Source organism: Megascapheus bottae, chromosome 4 (genome assembly GCF_031878675.1).
Source record: "Megascapheus bottae isolate mThoBot1 chromosome 4, mThoBot2.hap1, whole genome shotgun sequence".
NCBI lineage: Eukaryota > Metazoa > Chordata > Mammalia > Rodentia > Geomyidae > Megascapheus > Megascapheus bottae.
Window position 1 is genome coordinate 62,032,340 of NC_143512.1, and position 23,784 is coordinate 62,056,123.

At 42.3% G+C, this 23,784-nt stretch overlaps 2 protein-coding genes and 1 non-coding gene across 5 annotated transcripts; 2 read left to right on the forward strand and 1 right to left on the reverse strand.

Annotated features, from left to right (window-relative positions):
• Positions 1-7,484: 7,484 nt before the first annotated feature.
• On the reverse strand, positions 7,485-19,758 carry Card6 (caspase recruitment domain family member 6). Of its 3 annotated transcripts, XM_090332004.1 has the most exons (4): positions 19,617-19,682; positions 15,262-15,535; positions 12,736-13,206; positions 7,485-10,199 (listed from the first exon to the last, which is right to left on the reverse strand). In XM_090332004.1, the coding sequence occupies exons 3-4, from the start codon at positions 13,151-13,153 to the stop codon at positions 7,888-7,890; spliced, it is 2,730 nt and encodes a 909-aa protein (XP_090188130.1). In that variant the 5' UTR covers positions 13,154-13,206; positions 15,262-15,535; positions 19,617-19,682; the 3' UTR covers positions 7,485-7,887. The 3 variants fall into 3 exon arrangements, with proteins under 3 accessions (XP_090188130.1, XP_090188128.1, XP_090188129.1); XM_090332002.1 differs by lacking the exon at positions 15,262-15,535 and having other exon boundaries at positions 19,617-19,758; XM_090332003.1 differs by lacking the exon at positions 19,617-19,682 and having other exon boundaries at positions 15,262-17,280.
• A 107-nt stretch (positions 19,759-19,865) lies between these two features.
• Positions 19,866-22,283, forward strand: Rpl37 (ribosomal protein L37). Its single transcript, XM_090332005.1, has 4 exons — positions 19,866-19,962; positions 20,574-20,709; positions 20,872-20,956; positions 22,167-22,283. Exons 1-4 carry the CDS (start codon positions 19,960-19,962, stop codon positions 22,234-22,236), a joined length of 294 nt encoding a protein of 97 aa, XP_090188131.1. The 5' UTR covers positions 19,866-19,959; the 3' UTR covers positions 22,237-22,283.
• On the forward strand, positions 21,997-22,083 carry LOC150064547 (small nucleolar RNA SNORD72). Its single transcript, XR_016535314.1, has one exon. It is a non-coding gene; the product is annotated as a small nucleolar RNA SNORD72 (small nucleolar RNA).
• Positions 22,284-23,784: the final 1,501 nt, after the last annotated feature.

A 23,784-nucleotide genomic window follows, 5' to 3' on the forward strand; every position in this document is an offset into this window, starting at 1 on the left:
ATCTTAACTAGATTTATTCCTAGGAAAACTTAATATACTTTCTAATCCAATTGATTCATTGAACCTTGAGGGGAGGACACTTTGATCTTTTCTCACTCTCAGAATAGTAAATCCTCTGCTGAGTGATTTACCTGTACACTCTTCTATACAAAAGATAAAACTGACCCCTATTCACCTAAAGTCCTTCAGTAAGAATATAAAAATATATGACACTGCCCATAACTAAAATTGAGTTTCTAAGGCATTTTGTATTCTGAGAGCAGCCGTCAAGACAAAAACATGGAATGAATGCAAAGCTGAATTAAGCAGGCAGTGAATGGATACATTCAAGGAAGGTTTGTCATAAGTTACTGGCAACACTAATTCATTGCCGTTTTTCTTATGCTCCACTTTCTGTCTCTTTCCTTTCTTCATTTTTTTTTCAAAACAACAAAAAAAATCCCTCCATATCCCTTCCAGGCATATTCCCAGCTTCTTGTGACCCAATCATCTCTCTCATGAGGCCTTTGCTTCAGATAATTCATCACCAAGATGGTCAATTTATAAGGGGTTCACTTGAAATAAGTATCCCCAAATGGAAGAAAAGAGAAAAGAGAGGTAAAGGAAGGTGAAAGCAAACAAAAATTAGGCAACACACTAGCCTTTCTGTCTAAACCAGGGCAGAGTTGAGCAAGAGATGTCAATATCTCTGCTCTCAATTCTCCCCTGCTGGTTTCTCCTTTTCCTAAGCTTGCTCTGCTGCCGTAGGGGACCACGCCCTCTGACTTTACAAAGGGCTTCTTGACTGAAATACCCCCAACACTGCAGATGCTATGTCAAGTAGGTTCAGCTAGTGTGGCAGAGGCAACAGGTGAGCAAAAGGAATTCTGTTGGTTCCTTGTCCAAAGGCATACAGCACTTTAGTGTCTCCTCCAGGGAAGCCCGAGATGGTGTTCTGGAAGAACACTGAAGTGTGTGTGAACAGGTATTTCCCCATATGAGCCCCAAACTTTGCCTGAAAAGGATAAATAAATGTTACCTTGCTGACAATCTGGTCTCTGGTGGAGACATGTCTCTCTCCTTGGTCTACTGACCAGATTTTCCTAGAGCATTTGATGTTAAGAAATATGGATAGGCCTAGAGGACTATAGGGGGAAAAAACCCATAGGTCTTTTACTATTTGAGACTTAGGTGGAAGCATGATTATCAGTAGGTTACCTACTTTAAGAGAGAGCAAATGGAATGTCCTTAGGCCATGGTGAACTAGATAATCTTGCACAGGAACATCAATCAAACCTTGATGCTGACATCCTGTATACGGTGACTACTGAATAATCAAGGACAATTTTTAAAGATTGCCTTAGTCCAACTATAACAGAGCAATGACGACTAGGTAATTCATAAAGAAAAGAGATTTGTTTAGTTCTGGCAGTCCAAAATCATGGGGCCAGTTTCTGTGATACTTTTTGTAAGAACAACATGCACAAAGAGTTTAAGGCCCAGGACTAGCCCAGGACTGGCAAAAAGAAAAATTACATAATCTGTTTCACACCTAAGTATTTGCAGTCATCTTCTATGTTGGACATATAACTATACTTTAGAAACGATCTATTGAAATGGAAAGCATTGACTGCGAAAGAAAAAAAAATCACCTAATCTTATTCTCTTGTCAAGGGTCAACTTTAATGAAAAGAACTCTGTCTTGTGTCCCTCCTCTTCTCCAGATGAAGAAATATATGTGAAAGTGTCTGCTCTGGTGCCTGGCATATAGTTAGTTTCATTTTCTTTCACACCAATCATCACCTACCTGGCCCACAAAAGGTGCTATATTGTAAAAGTCATAAGTAAGCTACAAAAATAGCAAGCTTTAGAATACTGAGCTGGGAATTGTAATAATAGTAAATCACACACAGGTGACAAAATAATTGATGCTAAGCAGGGTGCTGTGGCTCACACCTGTAATCCCAGCTACTCAGGAGGCTGAGATCTGAGGATCAAAGTTCAAAGCCAGCCCAGGGACTAAAGAACCTGAGACTCTTATCTCCAATTAATCACCAGAAATTGGGAACTGGGGCTGTGGCTCCAGGGGTAGGGTAGTAGCCTTGAGCTGAAGAGCTCAGGGACAACATCCAGGCGCAGAGTTCAAGCCTCATGACTGACATAAATAAATAAATAAATAATGCTATTCTACCAAATGTCTATTAAATAATTCTCTCAGAGATGAAATTCATTTCTTAATATTCAGTTTCTTCTTGTTACATAGTAATTCAACTCCCAAAGTAAGCTGGACATAAGATGGCTTCCAATAAAACTATGTTTTATAATTTCCATGCACATAAAGTATGGTCAGAATGGTGAATGAAAATTTCTAGAAGGATCTCCTCCTATTCATATTACTCCACTTCCCCTGGGCGGGAGACAAACAATCTCTTCATCTCCTTTTAAGATTTTATTATTATTATAATGGTGATGCACAGAGGGATAACACTTTTTTTTTTCTGGTCAGTTGTGCAACTTAAACTCTGGGCCTAGACACTGTTTCTGAGCTCTTCAGCTCAAGACTACAACCCTACCCCTTGAGCCACAGAGCCACTCCTGGTGTTCTAGTGGTTAATTGGAGATAAGAGTTTCACCATCCTTAGTGCCCAGGCTGGCTTTGAACTGCAGTTTCAGATCTCAGCTTCCTGAGTAACTAGGATTACAGGCATGAGCCACTGTGCCTGGTTGGAGTAAAAGATTTTATCTGCTTTTTTTTTTTTTTTGAACCAGCTGGGAAGCCCACTGTCGCTCACTAAACTTCCTTATATATGCCAATACTCTTTCAGGTGCCTTCATCAATCTTGCTCAAACCAGAGCTTCGGTAGAAGTCCATAAAAAGGAATTTTCTTTGTTGTTTCTACTTTTTTTTTCTGGTACCCATATGTTTATCAAATGCCCAGGAGAATTCTCACTACTAGCCCTCTAGCGGCAGAGAGGGGGTGGGGAGAAGCAGACAAGAGGAACAGAAAGGTAACCCAGGAAAGTATGAGACAGGCTCCAACCACACCAAAAAAAGAAAAAAAATGGGAGGGAAAGTCCAAATGGGGGAAAAATCCAATTAACGAATGGGTAAATGAACTGAATAGACATTTATCAAAAGAGGCAGTTCAAATGGCTAATAAAAACATGAGATAATATCCTGCATTTTAATCCATAAAAGAAAGTGATCGTTTTGACATACTGAAAATAATATCTCAACTAACTGAAGAATTTTACTGTACTTACTGCTTAAACAAAAACACTTCATACAAAGTTTAATGTGTTAGCCATAGATCCCAAAGAGTTCAGTGGGGGTTGAGGTCATGGCTGAAGTAGTAGGCTTCTTGCTTCAAAGGAAGTAAGTGGGGGCTGGTTCAGTGGTAGAGTGCTTGCCTAGCATGCAGGAAGCCCCGGGATTCAATTCCTCAGTACCACAAAAACAGAAAAAGCTGGAAGTGGAGCTATGGCTCAAGTGGTAGAGTGCTAGCCTTCAGCAAATCAAAGCTCAGGGACAGTGCCCAGGCCCTGTGTTCAAACCCCAGGACTAACCACCGCCCCTCCCCCAAAAAAAGTGAACCTAGTTTCATGTGTCCAAGTTGACTTTATGTGTAATGTAAGCATTCAAAAGATCCAGAAGATGGCAGTATACTGGTGTTCAAGTTTTAAGGTAAGAGAAAAAAGAAAACCTGAGAAAAATCGGGAAATATGTGGACTGTTGCCAGTTTTACTTTCTTTTTCTTCAAGAGCTTCAAGATCATGTAGCCAAAAGCAGCAATGCCATAAGGAGTGAGAGAAGACCTCACCGGTCCAGGAGACAGGAATCTTGAAGAAGTGGAACATAGCTGGCAAAGAGACTGTCTCCAAAATCAGCAAGCTGGGCATTTCTTTGCAAGTGAAATGTTCAATTAACAATATTCATGCCACAAAAAGACCTAATTAAGATAAAATATAAGTGTAAGCAACATACTGGAGCACTAAGAATGTATATAATGATTACTCAAGTTAACACTGTTCCAGATAGAACTCATTTAGAAATTTGCACTTAGGAAACAACATATTGAAAGCCTCTCAGGAGAAAGGCTCAAGCACAATATCCTGCAAAAGATGAAAGAGAGTGGGTCAGGAGTGTAACATAGTGGTAGAGTGCCTGCCAGACTGCATTAGGTCCTTGGTTCCATTCCTCCATGCCACATACACTGATGAAGCCATAAGTGGTGTGGTGGCTCAAAGCTGGAATGCTAGCCTTGAGAAAGCCCAAGGACAGTGCTCAGACCCTGAGGTTAAGCTCCAGGACTGGAAAAAAAAAAAAAGGTAGCAGTGCAGGGTAGGGTAGGAGAGAAAAGGAGAGAGAGAGGGACAGAGACAACAACAGACAAAAAGAGATCTGATGAGAGATGATTGTGTCAAAAGTCATCATCAGGCCGGGAGTTTTGCCCAGTGGTTAGAGTGCTTGCCTAGCATGCACAAAGACCAGGGTTCAATTCCTCGGTACCACATACATAGAAAAAAGCCAGAAGTGGTGCTGAGGCTCAAGTGGTAGAGTGCTAGCCTTGAGAAAGTCCAAGGACAGGGCTCAGACCCTGAGCTCAAGCCCAGGACTGGCAAAAAAAAAAAAGTCATCATCAACACTAAAACTTGGCTGTGATCCCAGTTCTCTGCATGCTGAGCGAGAAGGACCATGAGTAGTAACTGCTTAGGAACTGAGTAAGGGAGCCAGAGCACCAATGAGCCCACTCATACAAGACAATATTCTAGAGCTACTGGAAGGACTGCTCTTGATTCTGCGTGGAAAAGCCTCTGTAGAGTGTATTCAATCATTGCCATTCATCTTTGCCACATATTTTTAGCCTCTTCTCTTACTTCTTTGAAAAACAAAGAAAATAGAGACCATTAGGAAGCAAGTCCTTCCTGCTGGGCACCGTGGCTCATGCCTGTAATCCTAGCTACTCTGGAGGCTGAGATCTGAGGATCAAGGTTCACATCCAGCCCAGGACATAAAAAGACCTGAGACTCTTATCCCCAATTAACCTCTAGAAAATGGGAAGTGGGGCTTGACTCAAGGGTAGAGTGGTAACCTTGAGCTGAAGAGCTGAGAGACAAAGCCCAAACCCAAGGGTAGGGAGGTAGCCTTGAGCTGAAGAACTCAGGGACAACACCCAGGCCAAGTACAAGCCCCAATACCCACCAAAAAAAAGGGGGGGGGGCAGGAGTTTAGCCTAGTGGTAGAGTGCTTGCCTAGCATGCATGAAGACCCGGGTTCAATTCCTTGGTACCACATACATAGAAAAAAAAAGCCAGAAATGGTGCTGTGGCTCAAGTGGTAGAGCTCTGGCCTTGAGAAAGTCCAAGGACAGTGCTCAGGCCCTGAGTTCAAAGCCCAGGACTGGCAAAAAAAAAAAAAAGAAGAAGAAGAAGAAGCAAGTCCTTCCTGCTGCTTCCTCAAACCTACCTGGAAGTCTCTCAGCTCTTCTCATTGTATTGGAATGATAATCAAAGTATCTACTAATATTTTCTTTTTTCTATATATATTTTATTGTAGTTAATAGAAGGGTTACATTATATTCACCAAATAGAAGGTGCATTACTTCACAAACATTGATACCCTTTCTCATGTTTTAGTCCCCATTTCCCTCCCCTCACCCCTACCCCTCATCTTGTTTCCCCCCTTCCCTATCCTATTTCAAATAACCAAATAAACATATATACAATATATCAGATAACAAGGCAAGATACTGTAACAATATGAGATAACCAAGGGACAGCAAAAGAGATGAGAAATAACATAGTATATTAAGGACAACAATCACTCATATGGCTTTTGTTTCTATATACTGGAGGTCCTTTCATTTAGTGTCATCCTATATGGCCTTATGTATCTAGGTTTCTTCTGATATTCTCTTTCAGTTAGTTTTTCTATTCTCTTATTCTTTCCTCTCAGTACATCTGACTAAAGAAAAGTAAAACAGATATTAAAGGCATGTAATACTCAAACCCATCTTTGGGTATCATTTCTCACCCTAGGCTCAACAAGCGGAGGTGGGACTTTACTCAGGATAGCAGACAGGAAGCCAGAGCCTGTCCAGAGGACACAACATGTTTGCATGTGTACTTGCTCTCCTTTCTCCCGGCCTCTATCACACCCTGCTCTGTGCCTGTCCCTCCCCCTCTGTTGTCCCCATCCCCTTCTAATTTCTAATTCAACATACTATATGTGCACTGACAGACTCAAAAACCAGACTATTTGTGAGCCTGCTTGTAGTAAGCACCCTCCAATTTCTACTCTTGAAGGATTCAGAGAAAGGTTTCAAAACAATCACCACTGCTCATTTCAAAAGTTTAAGAACAATTCAAGCTGAGGAACTCTACTTTCATGCCAAAGATTTTATTAACTAGACATTGTTGAAATCCTTCCTATCAAGCTGAAAGACTGAGATTAAAAAATTCACAATCAAAAAAAAAAAAAAGAGCTGAAAAAAAAATTCACAATCAAAAGTTGACATTAGTTGTCCTCTTGTTTCTTTCTTCATCCTTACAATACCCGCCAGATTAAACACTTTAAAAGCATTTAATATTGATTGCCTAACATATATAAAAACAAATAAAGAGTTATCTATTGTAGCCCAGGGTAGACTTCGATCCTCTTCTCTCAACCTCCCAGTTGGTGGGATAATTGGTAGGGTTACAGGCATGTACCAATACACCCAACCTAAGTGGCCTTCATTAATAAGTAATATCAATTAAAAATGTAGTAGAAGGCAGACACCAGTGGCTCATGCCTGTAATCCTAGCTACTCAGAAGGCTGAGATCCTGAGGATCTTGGTTCAAAGCCAGCCCTGGCTGAGTAGCCCCCATAAAACTCTTATCTCCAATTAACTACTCCAACACTGGATTGGTGCTGTGGCTCAAATCCAAGCACTGAGCACAAAGAGGCCCACGGAGAGTGCCCAGGCCCTGCCTTCAAGCCTCACAACTGACCAAAACAAACAAAAAATGTACTTAAGCTTCACTTCACCATTTTAAATTGAATATCTTTTTACAAAATGCTACTAGCATTCTACATATTTAGAATATGAATCTAAGTATAAATCCCATGATGCAAATTCTTTTAAACATTTCAATACTTTCTAAATTTTGTAAAGTCATCCTGATCTTTTTCATTTAATTTTAAGTCTAAAATTAAAGTCAATGTTGTATTTTTAGTTAGTATTAAGATACTAATAATATAGCAGATCTTCCGTTATGCCCAATTTTCTTAACTGCTATAAATATGAAACATATCAACTATTTTTAAAGTTAAGGCATAATAACTAATTTTATTGCTTGCTATTCATAGCTATAATAGCCAAATGACAGAGTGTTATCTACCAAGCAAATTGAGATTGCCACAAACAAGTTGATTTATCTAACCAACAGCAGGGCTACCTGCTGGGAGCCTGATACTGAGCCAGAAACTTTTATGAAAGCACCCCTGGAGCAGCCATCTCTCTTTTTTCTTTTTTTGCAGCCATCATTTTCTGACAAACTTTTTGTGTAGTCACTTTGTTATTAGAGACTTGAATTCCATTCTTTCCCAAGTGGTGCTATATCACATACTCCATTTCTGGATTCAATGTATGTATTATCTAATACTCAAGGCTGGATTCAACTGACTGCTTCTTATCTGATTTTAATTGCATTCCTGGTTTTCCTTGTTTAGGAAAACAGCTCTTCCAGCTATTTTAATAATATCTTTGCTTTTCTTTTTGTGTCAGGGAAATGACATTAATCTGTTATCTTTTCTATAACTCTGCTTTAGTTTATTAGGTATTAGAAATCACCTTGGTTAAAAAAAGCAAACAAATAAACAACAACAACAACAAACACCTTTCTCGTTCTCTAGAGTGTATTCTTCAATGCTTTCCCATCCTCTTGGGACCTGCTCTTGCATTGTTTGCCTTGGCCTGTGAAGAACTGATCCGGGATGACTTGTGTTGAATGGATCTGTGTTGAGAAGGCTTAGATTGTGAGTGCTGGGACTGGCATGGCTTGGGCTGAGGGGGTTTGGTTGGAGAGGGTTTGGTTTGGGAGGACTGGAGCCACGGAGACTTGGATTGAAAGGGTTTAGCTTGGGAAGACTGGGACTGAGGAGGCTTAATTTGAGAGGGAACAGGTTGGAAGGGTTTGGGCTGAAAAGGTGTGACATGGGGTGTGGGCTGATGGGGTTTGAACTGAAAGCCGAGAAAATGTTTGCTCCCAGGTATGGAATGAGATCGTGTTTGGAGAAGTGGATTTGAAGGCCTATCCTGTGTCATCATCATCTGGGGTCCTTGATGAAAAGTAGGTCTTGCCAGTTTTTGTGTTGCTCCTGCTGGCTTAAAGGACTGAGGGTGAGGAGATTGGGTATGAGATGCTGTTCCCATACACTTTCCAGCTGGACCCAATATCAACTGTGCTCCGGGGACACACGCTTGCCCAGGTGGTGGCTTCCCTACTGCTCCTGCTAACTGTGAACCTGCAGGATATGAGTCACCTGCCTGGGAGACCCCACGACTTCTCAGGGCTCCCATTACTGGTGGTTTCTCACACCAGGCCCAGGCACCGTGAGAGACAGAATTCAGTGGTCTCCCCAATGTCCCAATCAAGTGATGTCCCCATGGAGTTCTTGGTAATTTCATGGATTTTTGGCCTGAATAAGATTTGGGAGGTTGGAAGTATTTAACACCAACACTTTTAGCTCTTCTGTGAGTGCTTCTGTTCTGAAAGATCAAGGGCCAAAACCACCTAGGCCTGCGCTCTGACCCGGAGTGGGAGCCCATAGCCTGTGGAGCTTTTAAGGACACACAGTTAAAGTTACCTCCCACTGTGGTTGATAAGGGAGAATTCAGAGTCATAAATACTGGAGCAGGGTGCAAGTTTTGAGTGTTCTGGCTGACATCATGTGCAGGCCCTAGCTCTTCCAAAGCTGTCTGAGCTTGGCTTTCAGATGAACTTTCTGGCAGATCACGTTTTTGTTGTCCCTCATCTTCAGCTGTTCTAGCCATGTTTTTTCTAGGGGACACTTGAATCCCTTGATCAGTCTCAAAGTCTAGGTCGACGTGAATCCCCAACTCCCTTGCCAGTGAGGCCATGTCCTCCACAGACATACATCTAGGTGAAGAGGCCATGGCTTCCTGGAGGGCAGCTCGAAGGGCCTCCATGTTCTGTCTTCTATCCCCAGATGCCTCCCTCTCCCAAAACAACAGCTGTGAAAACTTCAAGTTCAGCATCCTCTGGAACATCTGAACCTCTTCACTCTCTCTGGCCTGGGAATGGAGGACAAAGTAGCATCTTTCAATGGCAACTTCATCTAAACACATTAGCAAGTCCCATTCCTTCTCACCTAGGCAGTCGGTAAAAAGAAACACGGCAGAAGACACTTCCATCACAAAACCAAACTGTGTCCAAAAGCGTTCTAGATCTCCTCGGAGGTTGGTCACGGCAAAAGGCTTATGGAAAATACCAGGGCCTTCCTTCGGATGATCATTATCAGGAAAATACCAGGTTATCTCAACCAGGCCATCAGAGATTTGCCTGGGAAGTACCGGAACAGACAGATCTTGATGGAGGAAGATGTTGTGTGGCTTCAGCTGATCAGGGCTGAGCAGTGCGTTAAGGATTTGGGACTTGGAGAAGCTACAGTGTCCTAGGCGAACAAAAGAGATGACAGGAAGTTTCATAAGCCTCAGAGACTCCCCCCTGGCAGCTGTGGTCCTCCCCCGGGACTGCGTGGCCTGCCACCTCACAATGTCTTCCATGGTTCCCAGCATCAGGATGCTTTTATTGTTTTCTGCATCTGGAAGGAGCAGGGGAAGGGCAAACCGACACTGATACATGTGTGACATGACTTCCCGCTGCAAAGAGCTGTCTGAACACAGCAAGCTGGCACAAAGAACATCAAGAGGATTCATGGCTGGTGTGTCTTCGATTTCCAGATTCTCCAGTCTAGTCAGCAATTCCTCTTGGCCGGCTTCATGGGGAACCTTGCGCCTAAGAACCGAATCTCTGGCCGTCACGTCCAGTGCTCGCACTTTCATCAGGAAATTCCAGACCAAGTCTCCTGGAGTCTTGGGTGTCCAAGCACCGCCTTGATCTAAGGAGAACTGTTGGATACAATCTGGCAGGAGCTTTCTGCTTCTATCCATGTTCAACGAGGACAGGACATCTTTAAATACCTTTTTCTTTTCTGTAAAGGAAAAAGTACTCAGTGAACGCCATGCTTAGAATCTAGCTTTCTTTTACTTACGTTTAAAATTAAAACAAGTGAACTTTTTTACAGCGAAAAGCTGAAGTAATAGTCCCATTTCACCTATCAATTTTGCATGTTTACTATAGAACAGCGTGCTTGCTGCACACGCTTCTTCATGTCACAACACAACTATGCATGAATATCTGGAAAGACATGGTTTTTCTCAGTGAATACTTTTATTTTTACATAAACAATATCAAATTAAACAAATGATTTTGGGGGAAGTATAAGCATAGCTCAAGTAGTTTAGCGCCAGCTTTGAGCAAAAAATAAAAACAAAAACAAGCTGGGTAGGGTGGCTCACGTCTGTAATCCTAGATACTCAGGAGGCTGAGATGTGAGGATCAAGGTTCAAAGCCAGCCTGGATATGAAAGAACCTGAGACTCTTATCTCCATTTAACCTCTAGAAAATGGGAAGTGGGACTTGGCTGAAGGGTAGGATAGTAGCCTTGAGCTGAAGAGCTCAGGAACAGCACCCAGGCCAAGTTCAAGCTCCATGACCTACAAAAAAAAAAAAAGTGAGAGCACAAGGCCTTGAGTTCAAGCCCCACTACCAACACGTATAGGTAGGTAAGGTAGGTGGCACAAATAGTGGGTTAAGTAGATAAGTAGATAGGTAGACAGGCAAATCAATTTTTAACCTCTTTTCATTTAGTGATATTCTTTGCAGATTGTTCCAAGACATTATATTTGGAGATCTTTGTAATGTATTTTAAACATTTCATGTATTCTATAGTTTACATGAACAAAACTTAACCACTGACATGGATGCTCATTTTAGGTTTTCTAGTACTTCCTCTTTTCTTGGCAATTTTTCACAAAAACAATGAAAACCCTTGTTAATTCTTCATCATATAAATATATGACAAAAGTCTACATGTTGATATTGATATTTTTTTTGTCAGTTGTGGAGCTTGAACTCTGGGCCTGGACACTGTCCCTAAACTCTTCAGCTCAAGGCTACCACCCTACCCCTTGAGCCTCAGCGCCACTTCCAGTTTTCTAGTGACTAATTGGAGATAAGAGTCTCACAGTGTATAGTGCCCAGGCTGACTGTGAACTGAGATCCTCAGATCTCAGCCTTCTGAGTAGCTAAGATTACAGGTGTGAGCCACCGTGCCTGGCTGATTTTATTCTTGAGTTTCTCTTTTACTAAATTATGAAGATTATATGTCAATTAAAGTTTTCTAGAAATTTACATGATATCCTTAATTTTTCCTTACCCCCTCTTTTAGATATGGTTTTAGAGAGAGTGCTTAGAAGAAAAGGATCAGAGTGAATTTTACTGTAGACAGATAGCAAGATACAGTATGATGTTAAATTGCTTTAAAAAGAGAACCTAGATTGTATACAGAGATTCCCTTCTTGAATACTTGTTTGTTAATCACATCATTTGAAATATGATATAAAAATCAATGTTAATAAAGTCTTTTAAAAAAAGAGAAAACCTAGAGGAGCAATAGAAATGAAAGAAAACCATGGATTTTATACATTAACAATAGTAAGTTTAAGATATTCTTGAAGTCTCAAAGTTGTTTGAAGTGGTATGTATGTTGAGGCAGGAAAGTAATAAAGAGAGTATTGGGGCTGGGAGTTTGGCTTGCTGGTAGAGTGCTTGCCTAGCATGAATGAAGCCCTGAGTTTGATACCTCAGTACCACATACATAGAAAAAGCCAAAAGTGTTGCTGTGACTCAAGTGGTAGAGCATGAGCCTTGACAAAGTCCAAGATGGGCCCAGACCCTGAGTTTAAGGCCCAGAACTGGAGAGGGGGGGGGGAGGGAGGGAGCGGGGGAAGAGAGAGAGGGACAGGGAGAGGGAGAGGGAGAGGGAGAGGAAGAGAGAGAATTGTTGCTAGCCTGTAGAGTCATAAGTTGCATGGGTAGCAGTTACAATTATATTGCAGTCATGAGCACATTATCATTAAGATCTTTCTTCGCCCATCTGGATAAAGGTGTTAAGACATTGTAAGAATAGCCACAGTCACCAGGCACCAGAGTCTTAAGCCTGAAATCAGAACTGCTCATGAAGCTGAGCTCTAAGGATCACAGTTTCAAGCCAACCCCGGGCAGAAAAGCCTGTGTGGTTCCAATCACCAATTAACCACCAAAAAGTCAGAAGTGAAGCTGGGGCTCAGGTGGGAGAATGCTATCCTTGAACAAAGAAGTTCAGAAACATTGTCCAGGCCCTAAGTTCAAGCCCCAGGACTAGCACAAAGAAAGAATCTGCAGAATGTATTACGAAGGAAGAGTACAGTGATGCCTCACAGGCTAACAAATGTTAAAGATTTTTAGCAAACTTCTATTCCATATCCTTCAGATGGAAGCAACCCTGCCAGTACCTCAATCTTAGAAAAACAATGAGATATGTGAAGGGAGATACAAGAGATTTCTGAGGAGTAGATTTGCTACTGGTATCTATGACATGTCTGTCTCCCCACCAACTCCTAACCGTACACGCACTGTCTCCATACCTTCCATAATGTTCTCCTCCTCATCATCACAGTGGTCTTCTTCATCAGATGATCCCAGAGCTTCCGAATACTCAGGATCTTCCTCAACGTCACACACAATGTGCTCTGCGTCATCCCCCTCTCCCATAATGGTCGCTACGTCCTCAGGAAATCCAACAGGTGTTTCATATTCCTCTGCTCCTAAGTATAAAGAATCATCTGGCTCCTCATATCTCTGTCCATCCCTTAAGTATGAAATAGTCACTGGCATTTCACAGTCAGCTTTTCCAATGGGACACAGCAACGTGACATTTGCTGTGTGGCCTTCCTTCCTGTTTTCCATGAGAAACTCAGAGGCCCCCAAACCGAACTGTTCTTTCTCACTGGAGAATGCTGTGATCATGGATTTCCCAAGTCCTTTCTTCTCAGAGGAAATCATATTTTTTGAATTCTTACCACAGTAGACTGAGTGGCTTTTATTCTGAAAAAATTCTAGAAGAAAACAGAACTTGTGATTAGTTTTGTTTTTTCCTTGGAAAGGATCTACTGTTTTCTTATGAGGCTGGCACCAGATCATTACCAACTTACTTCTGGAACCACAAGTGCATTCCACAACACTTGGCTTATTGGTGGAGATGGATCTCACTGACTTTCTTCCCTAGGTTGGCACTGAACTCTCATCCTTCCAGCCTTTGCCTCCCAAGTAGCTGGGATTACTAGGCAAAGACTCCTAGTCTCTACGCCTAGTCTGCCTTAATTCACTTATGGTGATGACTAGTTCCATTCATTTCCTACAAATGGTACAATTTGTTTTCATAGCTAAATGATACTCTATTGTGTACATACATATAGTATATTGTGGTTTTTTTACCTTCCTTCTTTGTTTTTCAGGGTTTTTTTGTTGCTGTATTTGGGAGTTTGGGGGTTGGTTTGTTTGTTTTGGTGCTGGTAGTTGGCTTGAATTCGAGGCCTCTTACTCTCACATTGGCATGATTGTTCAAGGCTGATCTCTACCACACCAGACTTATACTTCCGGCTTTTTGCTGGCTAATCAAAGATAAGCGGTTCACGGATTTTTTAGCCTGCGCTGGCTTTGATTCTCATTTCTAACATCTCTCAGTCTTCTGAGTAACCAGAGTTACAGATGTGAGCACTGAAGCCCAGCACTGCGTATTTTATCCATTCATCTGCTATCAACACCCCTAAGCTGATTCCATATCTAGATCTTTCAAACAGTGCTAAAGTAAACATATGCAGGTAGGTGTCTCCAGTATGATGATTTTGATTCCTTTGGGCCATAAGTTACTTTTTAATCTAATTATTTGTATTCATATATTTTTCAGAGTAGTAGCATTTTAAGTGAAGTAATAAATATGACAATGACCCCATCCAATCATTTAGACCTTGTATATTAAACTATCACACAAAACTCATAAATATATTTAGATTATTTTGTATCCATTAAGGTGGTTGTGGCTCATGCCTATAAACCTACCTACTCAAGAGGCTGAGATCTGAGGATCATGGTTCTCAACCCAGTCCAGGCAGAAAACTCCAGATGAGATTTTTTTTTCCTGGTTAATTCTTATTTTAATTGCACCATCCCTCCTCAGTGTGGTATTTTGGTTTTACATATATCAATAGTGCAAGTTGTCTGAATATTTTAGAATGTGTTTTCATATATTTTTATTGTAATTAATAAAAGGTTACATTATATTTGCCAGATAGAAGGTGCATTACTTCACAAACATTGATACCCTTTCTCATGTTTTGGTCTTCATTTCCCTCCCCCCACTCCCCAGGTGAGATTCTTATCCACCATTTTACCACCAGAAAACTGAAAGTGGAGCTGTGGCTCGAAGTGGTAGAGCATGAGCCTTGAGCAAAAGAGCTCAGAGATAGCAGTTGTAGTTGGACTTGTAATTCAAATCCTACAACCAATGAAATAATGCTATTAATAATAATAAATGCATAATCACTTTCCAAAAAATTAGCATTAATTCTAATGGAACAATTAAGCTCCAGAAAACTGAAGTTCTGCTGGCATTCTTAGCACAAAGAAAAATGAAGTTCCTGGATTTGCCTTTTAGGTATATCTTTTTTTAATTCCTGTATTTTTCTACTGGCTATCTTATGTGAAAGACACTCTATAGTCTTGGGATTGTTACTATGTATGAAGTAACTGGAAAAGGCAACTCTCAGATGGTGCCTCTGATAACAGTATTCTCTTCCCAGCTGTGAAACTCCGGCCATCACTGCCAAAACAGAGTGCCTTACAGTAACACAAAAACAATGGAAAATTTTTGTATAGTCTGAAGGACAAATCACCATTTTTAAACTAACAAGATATATTGTTTCTTGCTTTTTAAATTCAGGATCTTCTCCTTAGCTCAGATTTCAGTGAAAATTATCTCTAGGAGAAAGTAAATGTAAACAGCCATTTTTTCAATAAGAAAAAAATACAGTTTCTTTTTCATCATAAAAATCTTTGTATCAGAAAATCTGGCCCCTCACTCTTAACCCCAAAGTATAAAATTTTTAACTTACCAAGTTTTAAGTCCCAAGAGGGACCTTAAATAAACACCTGAGGAAATGCTGGCAGCTCATCTCTCCCTTCTCCTGGACCAAAATTAAAAGCTTCCACCTTGTCTTCAGGGGCTCTCCACCTCTGTCTAGCTTGTCATACTCTTTCTCAGAAATCTCCCTCCGAGAGATGAATCGGGATCTTACGGAAGGATCAGCAGCAGCTTCTTCCCTTGTTCTTTCATGAACTCTGTCTGGGGGGGGGGGGGGTTCTCTCCACCACCACTGTTTCCATTTCCTCCAGGCCGGATGTGGGTAATAAAGTGATGCGAACAGACACACAAAATTATTTTTATCTTATTTGAGAAATGTAAAATGTGTCAGTGTCCTCGACCTAGACAAGCGTAGTGGGGGACTGTCCTCCTGAGCACTCTGTCCTGAGCACTCAGTGCCAGGCTTCCTGTGAACTATGTCCCGTATGTGTGGGTGTGGAACTAAGGGTGATATCACTAGGGCTTCTGGTGCCTGGCCACTGAGTTTCACTCCCAGCCCCACCTACTCTTTTGCTGGTAGACTGTTTCGTCTATACTCAGCCTAGGGTTACCTCTTCTAAGCAGCAGCTCTTGAGCTTCAAGCAGCAGTAGGCATTTTCTGCTCTTAGTACTGTACTGGGATAAAAAGAACTGAGTAGGTTTTGGAGTGCAGTCTGACCAGATACAGTGTTAAGTAAGGGAGTGAGCTACCCAGATACAAAAATGAAAGATCACACTTGCTAGTCTGGGGTCGTGGCTCCAGTGGAAGTACACCTGCCTAGCAAGAGTCAGACCTGTGTTCAAGACCCAGTATGAAAGAAAGTAAGAAAGAAAAGAAAAGAAAATTCAATAGAGCAAGTCAACTTTAGGAAATTATCTTAAGGAAATAGATGAAACTCAAACATATATAAAGGGTCTATATTACAACTTTACAACTTTATTTGTAATGGCAGAAAAATCAAAGCTATTCTACATCTCCATACAGGAGAATTTGTGGAATATTACATGAACAGTGAAATACCAAAGAACTACTAAAAAGGATTAAACAAATCTCTTCAAACTGACAAATAATAAAAAATAAAACAGAGGGAAAAAAACTGACAAATAATGACACTCATAATATATTGTTATAGAAAAACAGCGGGCTGATTTTTAAAAGCCTAACAGGTATATAGCATATGTACGTGCAAATGCGTATGATCTTTAGAAAAAGTATTTCAAATTTTAACATGGTTATCTCTGAGGATGTGATTTTGTTTTTGGTGGTACTAGAGTTTGAACTCAATGCCTTAAATTTGCTAGACAGGATCACTATCACTTAAGTCACACCTCCAGCCCCCAGGATTTAGATGTTCTGTTTTAAACTTTTTATTTTTTGCATTTTGGTTTTTGTTTTTGTTGTCATCATTAGTCATGGGGCTTGAAATCAAGTCCTCAGCATTGTCACAAAGCTTTTTTGCTCAAAGCTACGACTCTACTACTTAGCTACAGCTCCATTTCTGGTTCTTCCGTGAGTACCTGGAGGTAAGGGTCCCAGACTTTCCCGCTCAGGATGGCAATGAACCTCCATCCTAAGATCTCACTCTCCTGCAAAGCTAGGATTACAGGCATAAGCCACCAAAGCCCAGAGAAAAATCTTTTTAATCAGCCATGAGGCTTGAACTCAGGGCCTGGGTATTTCCTCGATGCTAGCACTCCTCTAGTTTCAGTCAGAACTGCACTTCCAGCTTTCTGGTAGTTAACTGGAGATAGGAGTCTCATGGACTTTCCTGCCCGGGCTGACTTTGTATTGTGATACCCAGATTTTAGCCTCCTGAGCAGCTAGGAATGCACTTGTAAGCCACCAGCACCCAGCTGAATTTTTTTTTTTTTGCCAGTCCTGGGCCTTGAACTCAGGGTCTGGGCACTGTCCTTGGGCTTTCTCAAGGCTAGAACTCTACTACTTGAGCCACAGCACCACTTCTGGCTTTTTTTCTATGTATGTGGTACTGAGGAATCGAACTCAGGTCTTCATGCAAGCACTCTACCACTAGGCCAAACTCCCAGGCCAGAATTTGGGGGTGTTGATCCAGGGTTTGACACATAGACTAGGCTGGCCTCAAAATTACTGTTCCTCTACTTTAGTCTCCCAACTGCTAGGTTTACATCATCGTAACTGGCCTAACTTTAAGCTTTCAAAGTTGTGTTTTTCATTTTGATTTCTAAAAAAAAAATTAACTAGTTGTTCTTTATTTACAATAATAATAAATGTGGAATTCAGACTAATGGTTATCTGAGGTGGAATGACAGGGAAGCAGGGGACAGGAAGAGATGGAATTAGCTAAAGGGAAGACAATAAAGATAGATGTAGGATATGCTCAAGGAATGAATGTGTAAGTAATTATCAAAGGTAAGCTTCCAGGTGCTGGTGGCTCATGCCCATAATGCTAGCTATTCAGGAGGCTGAAACCTGAGAATCACAGTTGTAAGCCAGCTGAGGCAGGAAAGTCTGTGAGACTCTTATCTCCAGCTAACCCCAGAAAATTGGAAGTGATGCTGTGGATCAAAATGGTAGAGTGCTAACCTTGAGCAAAAGAACTCAGAAATAGCACCCAGACCCTGGATTCAAGCCCCACAATCAACAAAAAAGGAAAGAAAAGGAGAGGGAAGGAAGGGAGGGAAGGAGGGAGGGAGGGAGGGAGGGAGGGAGGGAGGGAGGGAAGGAGGAAGGAAGGAAGGAAGGAAGGAAGGAAGGAAGGAAGGAAGGACTGATTTTAAAAGTAGAGGCAGGCTGAGAATATGAATTAAGTGATAGAGTGCTTGCCTAGCATGTATGAAGCCCTGGGTTCCATTCCTCAGTACCACATAAACAGAAAAATCCAGAAGTGGTGCTGTGGTTCTAGTGGTAGAGTGCTAACCTTGAGCAAAAAGAAGGTCAGGGACAGTGCTCAGGCCCTGAGCTCAAGCCCAGGACTGGCAAATAAATAAATAAATAAATAAGGAACTATAAAAGATTTGCTACTAGAGATTTCAAGAAAGAAAGCTGTTCTGGCAACATTTCCATTTATTTTTGTCATACTGGGGAATCAAACCCAACGCCTCACACACTCATATGCATTACCAGTGAGTAAGTACTGCACCACAGAGGTACTGCTTTAGCTACAACTTCTAGCCCAGGAGGATCCTTCTTGTGCATCTTTACACGTTTGCAAACTGTAAAATTCCTAGCTGTTTTAAGAGGCTGAGATCTGAGGATCATAGAAGCCAGCTAGGGCAAAACAAGTGTGTGAGACTGTATTTATCAATTAATCAGCGAACAGTGGAGTAGAAGGTGTGCATCAAGTAAGAGTAAACACACACACACACACACACACACACACACACCAGAATGCTTACCATAAGATCCAATCTTAACAGATTTTAACTGTACAATACAATATTGTTATCGTACTTGGGATATTTAGAACTTTTTTTTTTTTTTTTTTTTTGCCAGTCCCAGGGCTGAACTCAGGGCCTGGGCACTGTCCCTAAGCTTCTCTTGCTCAAATCTAGCACTCTACCACAGCACCCCTATTTTTTCTGTTTATGTGGTACTGAGGGATGGAACCTAGGGCTTCATGCATGCTAGGCAAGCACTCTATCACTAAGCCACATTCCCAACCCTTACTCAATTTCATAAATGAAACCTTTCTATTTTTGGACTAAATCTGTATTGCCTTATGTAACCAAGCTTGTAGCAATTTCGTCAAAGCAGAAAATAGAAAATTACAACAGCTAATCCAGTTGATTCAGTTTGGTCCAATCACTTAAAATGTTTGCTTTCTTCTCTGGCCTCTACTCCTCCACCCTCCCTCTCATTCCCTTTGCAATGTTTCCAAACCTGTTTCTGAATCTGCCTCTATTACTTATCGGGCACTAATCAAATACTAATCCAGGAAAACGGAACCTGATTCCCAGTGCCCATCTTATTCTGCTACCTACCACTCGACTATCATTTCGCCTGCAGGAATGGTTTGCTACAGGTATGCAGATTCTATGATTTCCCCCTATTTTTCAATGCCTTTGGACTTTGGGTCTTTTTGTTTTTCTTTTTCAAAGATAAAAGCATTTATCATAGGGATCTAAGGATTATCTGTTTCAAAACGCTTTGCAAGCATCCATTCCAGCCAAAGCCAGGCCTGCGGACTGGGGAAAAGTGCAGCAGGGTGAGGGAGGGAAGCTTGTTTACAAGTTCCACCGGGCAGGAGGAGGTCCGAGGTCACCCGTGGCCTCGCAGGGACCAACAGCGGCGAGTACCCCGCACCGATCGTCGTCTTAATCTGTAACTAGACAGAAGCTAAAGCGCCGAGTCCACAGTGAGACACTAACCCTGACTGCGCCACGCGACCTCAGTGAGGAACAGCAACCCAGCCCGGATCCCACCATCAGCGTCCGGGAGCCTGGCAGGCCGGGGCGACACGCCCATTCCTTGACGTCTTAGCCTCGGGCCACGCCCTCTGCCGGATTCTGAAACCCGATTGGCTGAGACTGTCTCAGCCCCCCCCCACACACACATACACACTTCTTGACCCCACCCATACTGTGGACGACGGACGCCTAAGGGCGTTGCACCGCGCCCGCAGGAAGTAGTTCCCAGGACGGAAGCGCCTGAGCGCAATATAGCGGAAGTGCTTCCTCTTCCGGTCTCTTTGGTCTCGGCGGCAGAGGCGAGATGGTGAGTCTTTGGCCGGGGTCCCTCCGAATCTCCTTCCATCCTCGGCCCCTGGGCTTCGCAGCCTACCCTCCGTGGGTGGCTAACAGAGTTGATGGATGAGGGGAACGGGTGGGTTGGGAAAGGACGTGCAGCCTCTCCCGGGGGGACCCAGAGAATGGCTCCTGACTCGGTGGCCCGAGCCTTCAGCCTGGGAGCTGGGACCGTTTTAGGCCCCTGGCTTTGCTTTCTCCCCTCGGAGAGATGTGGGAAGAGGAGGCCTGGGGGCGTTGGTCTGGCATTACCCCCGGAACGTCGAGATAGGCCACAGTCTTTGAACTTGACCAGACGGCTGCAGAGCCGGGCGCTCAGGCCTGCTCGGAGGCCTGAGGTCCAAGAAGCCCTGTTGGAAGCCAGCCGGGGTAGGAAAGGCCTTGACTCTTAACTTTCTACGAAGCCCCCAAAACAGCCGGGAGTGGAGCTGCGGCTCGAGTGGTAGAGCTCCAGGCCTGATCAGAAAGACTGAGACGAGGTCCAGGACCCGCCAAACCACCCCCCTCTCCAGAACAGTGCGACTCTCGAGAAAGAGGGGTTTTAGCTGACATAATTACTAATGGTGATTTCTCAATCTTCAGACGAAGGGAACGTCATCCTTCGGAAAGCGTCGCAATAAGACGCACACGTTGTGCCGCCGCTGTGGTTCTAAGGCCTACCACCTTCAGAAGTCGACTTGTGGCAAATGCGGCTACCCTGCAAAACGCAAGAGGAAGTGTAAGTAGTGCCGCCCCATCTTTAGGTGCATTGCACCCAAATGGAATAGGGCCATGGCTTTGTGGGGAGAAACGAAATTCTCATGCATGTATGCGTCTTTGATGAAGTGCATGTACCCAGGTGTGTAGGGGTGGGGAGATCATTTGTGATCTTGTGTTTCAGATAACTGGAGTGCCAAGGCTAAGAGACGAAACACTACAGGGACAGGCCGCATGAGGCACCTAAAAATTGTCTACCGCAGATTCAGGTATGTTTTTTATGTTGCCATATAACTGGTCCTAAAGGGCTTGGGTAAGACTCCTATCAAGTTTACTTGTAAGTGATAAAACTGAGGTCCAACTAAAATGCCTACATTATCCTGCTTGGACAAGGTGCTTCAGAATGTTTTCAGGAAAATTTATATTTCAGTATGATTTATACCAACATTTGTTAAATCATCTTCATACAAATGCAGATCAGAAGTTATTTGCTTTTCTTGCTTGTTTTGAACTTTCTTGGCAATGTACAGAAAAATAGCTTAAGAGTTTTGTTCAGGTAAAGATTTACCCGAGAATCTACTTTTTATTTATTTATCTTTAATGTCAATCCTGGGGTTTGAACGTAGCCTGGGCACTGTCCTTGAGTCTCTGTGTTTAAGGCGACTGTTGTATCATCACTTCAGCATTTTCATTGGAAAAGTCTCAGGGACTTTCATGCTTGCCTGGCTTGGAACTTGGGATGCTCAGATCTCAACCTCCTGAGTAGCTTGGATTACAGCTGTGGATAACAGTGCCCAGCTAAGACTCTTTATTTCTTTTCCTTTTTTTTTTTTTAAACTGTACCTTCTAGGGAATTTAATCAAGGGTCTCCACTGATACTGAAGTTATACAGGTTTCATGTAACCTATGTTTTAGTTACAATTCTGTCTCTGTTTCTCATCAGTCCTGGGCCTTGAACTCAGTCTATACACTGTCCTTGGAAACTTACTGCTCAAGGCTGGCACTCTGACACTTGAGCCACAGCACCACGTGTGTATGTGGTACCAAAGAATCAAACCCAGGGCATTGTGCATGCTAGGCAAGCACCCCTACCACTAAAACACTGTAAAATATTTTTCTTAGAGAAGGTTTAAGTATTTAATTAAAATGAATAATCCTGTATTTAGCAGTTTCCTTAATTTGTTGATTGGAAATTATTAGGGTGTATTCATAGTATAAGGAACTTGTGACAAATGAGTTCAGTGGCCAGTACTGGGTCTGGGTCTTCATTGATATCTCAGTTAATTTAAAATGGGTGTCTCAGGCAGAATGCTTATCGGTGATGTCCAAAAAAAATGTCTGAACATATGAATGCAATATTTGCAATATTGATTTCAGCATCTAACTGAGATAAGCTCATGAAAAATTGTTAGCTAGAAATTGAAAGGCATGTGTTAATGCTGCTAAAGTAATTTTTTTCTATATCTTAACATGACACAGGCATGGATTCCGTGAAGGAACAACGCCCAAACCCAAGAGAGCAGCTGTTGCAGCATCCAGTTCATCTTGAGAATTTCAGAGATTAGCCATACAATAAATGTTTTGGTTTTAAAAATATATGTATATATATGTCCTAAGGTGGCTTTTGTTTGCTCAGACTGCGTGCTGTCCCTGAGTTTCTGTGCTCAAGGCTAGCATACCACTTGGAGGCACAGCTCCACTTCCAGTATTCTGGTGGATAATTGAAGATAAGAGTCACAGACTTTAGCAGTGAGTTACTTTAATTAGGGGAATGGATGAATGAGCTTGGAAGTAATGGTTAGAGTTGACACTGGAACTAATAAAGAACATGGGTACTCTTACTCATCCTAGTGTAGGTAACACCTGATTTACAAAGAAACTTGGCTAGATGAGTTAGCATTTAATTGGGATAAAGTTTTGGGGGGTATGTCTATACTTAAGTTATAAAACTTGGTAATTTCTTCGAGGTAAGCTTAGAAGGTGGGCAATCTTAAAATGACAACCAAAGCTAAGACAGCTGTGGAAAATAGCCAGACTGCAGCCTCAATTCCCATTTTGGACGCAGGATGCTGACAGGTTTTATGTAAGCTCCATGCTCTCTTGAGTTCTTTTGCTGAAGGCTAGCACTCATTTTGAGTCACAGTGCCACTTCAGTCTTCTGGTGACTAGCTGGAGAGGTCTGGCTGCCCTATCCTCATCTCACTATCACTAAGCTCTTAACTCAAGGCTAGCACTCTACCACATGAGATAGCTTCACAGTCTGACTTTGCTTTCCAGCTGGTTTCAATCTTAGCCTCCTGAGAAGGTACTATTGCAAATATGAGCCACCACAGTGCCTTCTTACCTTGTTTTTATTGTGCTTTTGTTTTGCAAGTCCTGGGGCCTCCCACTGTCCCTGGGCTGCCTTTGCTCAAGGCTAGCACTTTACCACTTGAGCCACAGCACCAATTCTGGCTTCTTTCTGTGGTATACTGGGGGATCAAACCCAGGACTTCATGCATGCTAGACAAGCACTCTACCACTAAGCTACATTCCTAGGCTTTTTTTGGCCAGTCCTGGATTCTGTCCCCTGAGCTTCTTTTACTCCAGGCTGACACCTGAGCCACACCAATTCTAGCTTTTCCAAGTAGGTTTTTTTTTTTTTTTTTTTTTTTTTTTTTTTTTTTTTTTTTTTTTTTTTTTTTTGCCAGTCCTGGGCTTGAGCTCGGGGCCTGAGCACTGTCCTTGGACTTTCTCAAGGCTAGAGCTCTACCACTTGAGCCTCGGCACCATTTCTGGCTTTTTTTTTTTTTCTATGTATGTGGTACGGAGGAATCGAACCCGGGTCTTCGTGCGTGCTAGGCAAGCACTTTAACCACTAGGCCAAACTCCAGGCCCTCCAAGTAGTTCTTTACTGGAGATGATTGTTATGGACTTTCCTTCCTGGGCTGGCCTCACTGTGATCCTCAAATCTCAGCCTCCTGGGGAGCTAAGATTATAGGTGTGAGCTACCAGTGCCCAGCAAATCTGCTTTTTAACTACCAATTGATCATACTTCAAGTCATAGCTTTAACTTTTGCAGAAACCCCTACTGATGACAATCCTTGTAGAGCTTTTC

Bases quoted from the DNA above. Each gene is read 5' to 3' on its own strand.
- Card6 (XM_090332002.1), bottom strand. From the start codon at position 19,713: ATGGGCGTGTCGCCCCGGCCTGCCAGGCTCCCGGACGCTGATGGTGGG. The intron at 13,207-19,616 runs GTTAGTGTCTCA...GTTTTCTTCTAG, and splicing joins GGTCGCGTGGCGCAGTCAGG to AATTTTTTCAGAATAAAAGC. The intron at 10,200-12,735 runs GTATGGAGACAG...TTTCCTTTACAG, and splicing joins GGAGGAGAACATTATGGAAG to AAAAGAAAAAGGTATTTAAA.
- Rpl37 (XM_090332005.1), top strand. The intron at 20,710-20,871 runs GTAAGTAGTGCC...CTTGTGTTTCAG, and splicing joins TGCAAAACGCAAGAGGAAGT to ATAACTGGAGTGCCAAGGCT. The intron at 20,957-22,166 runs GTATGTTTTTTA...AACATGACACAG, and splicing joins ATTGTCTACCGCAGATTCAG to GCATGGATTCCGTGAAGGAA.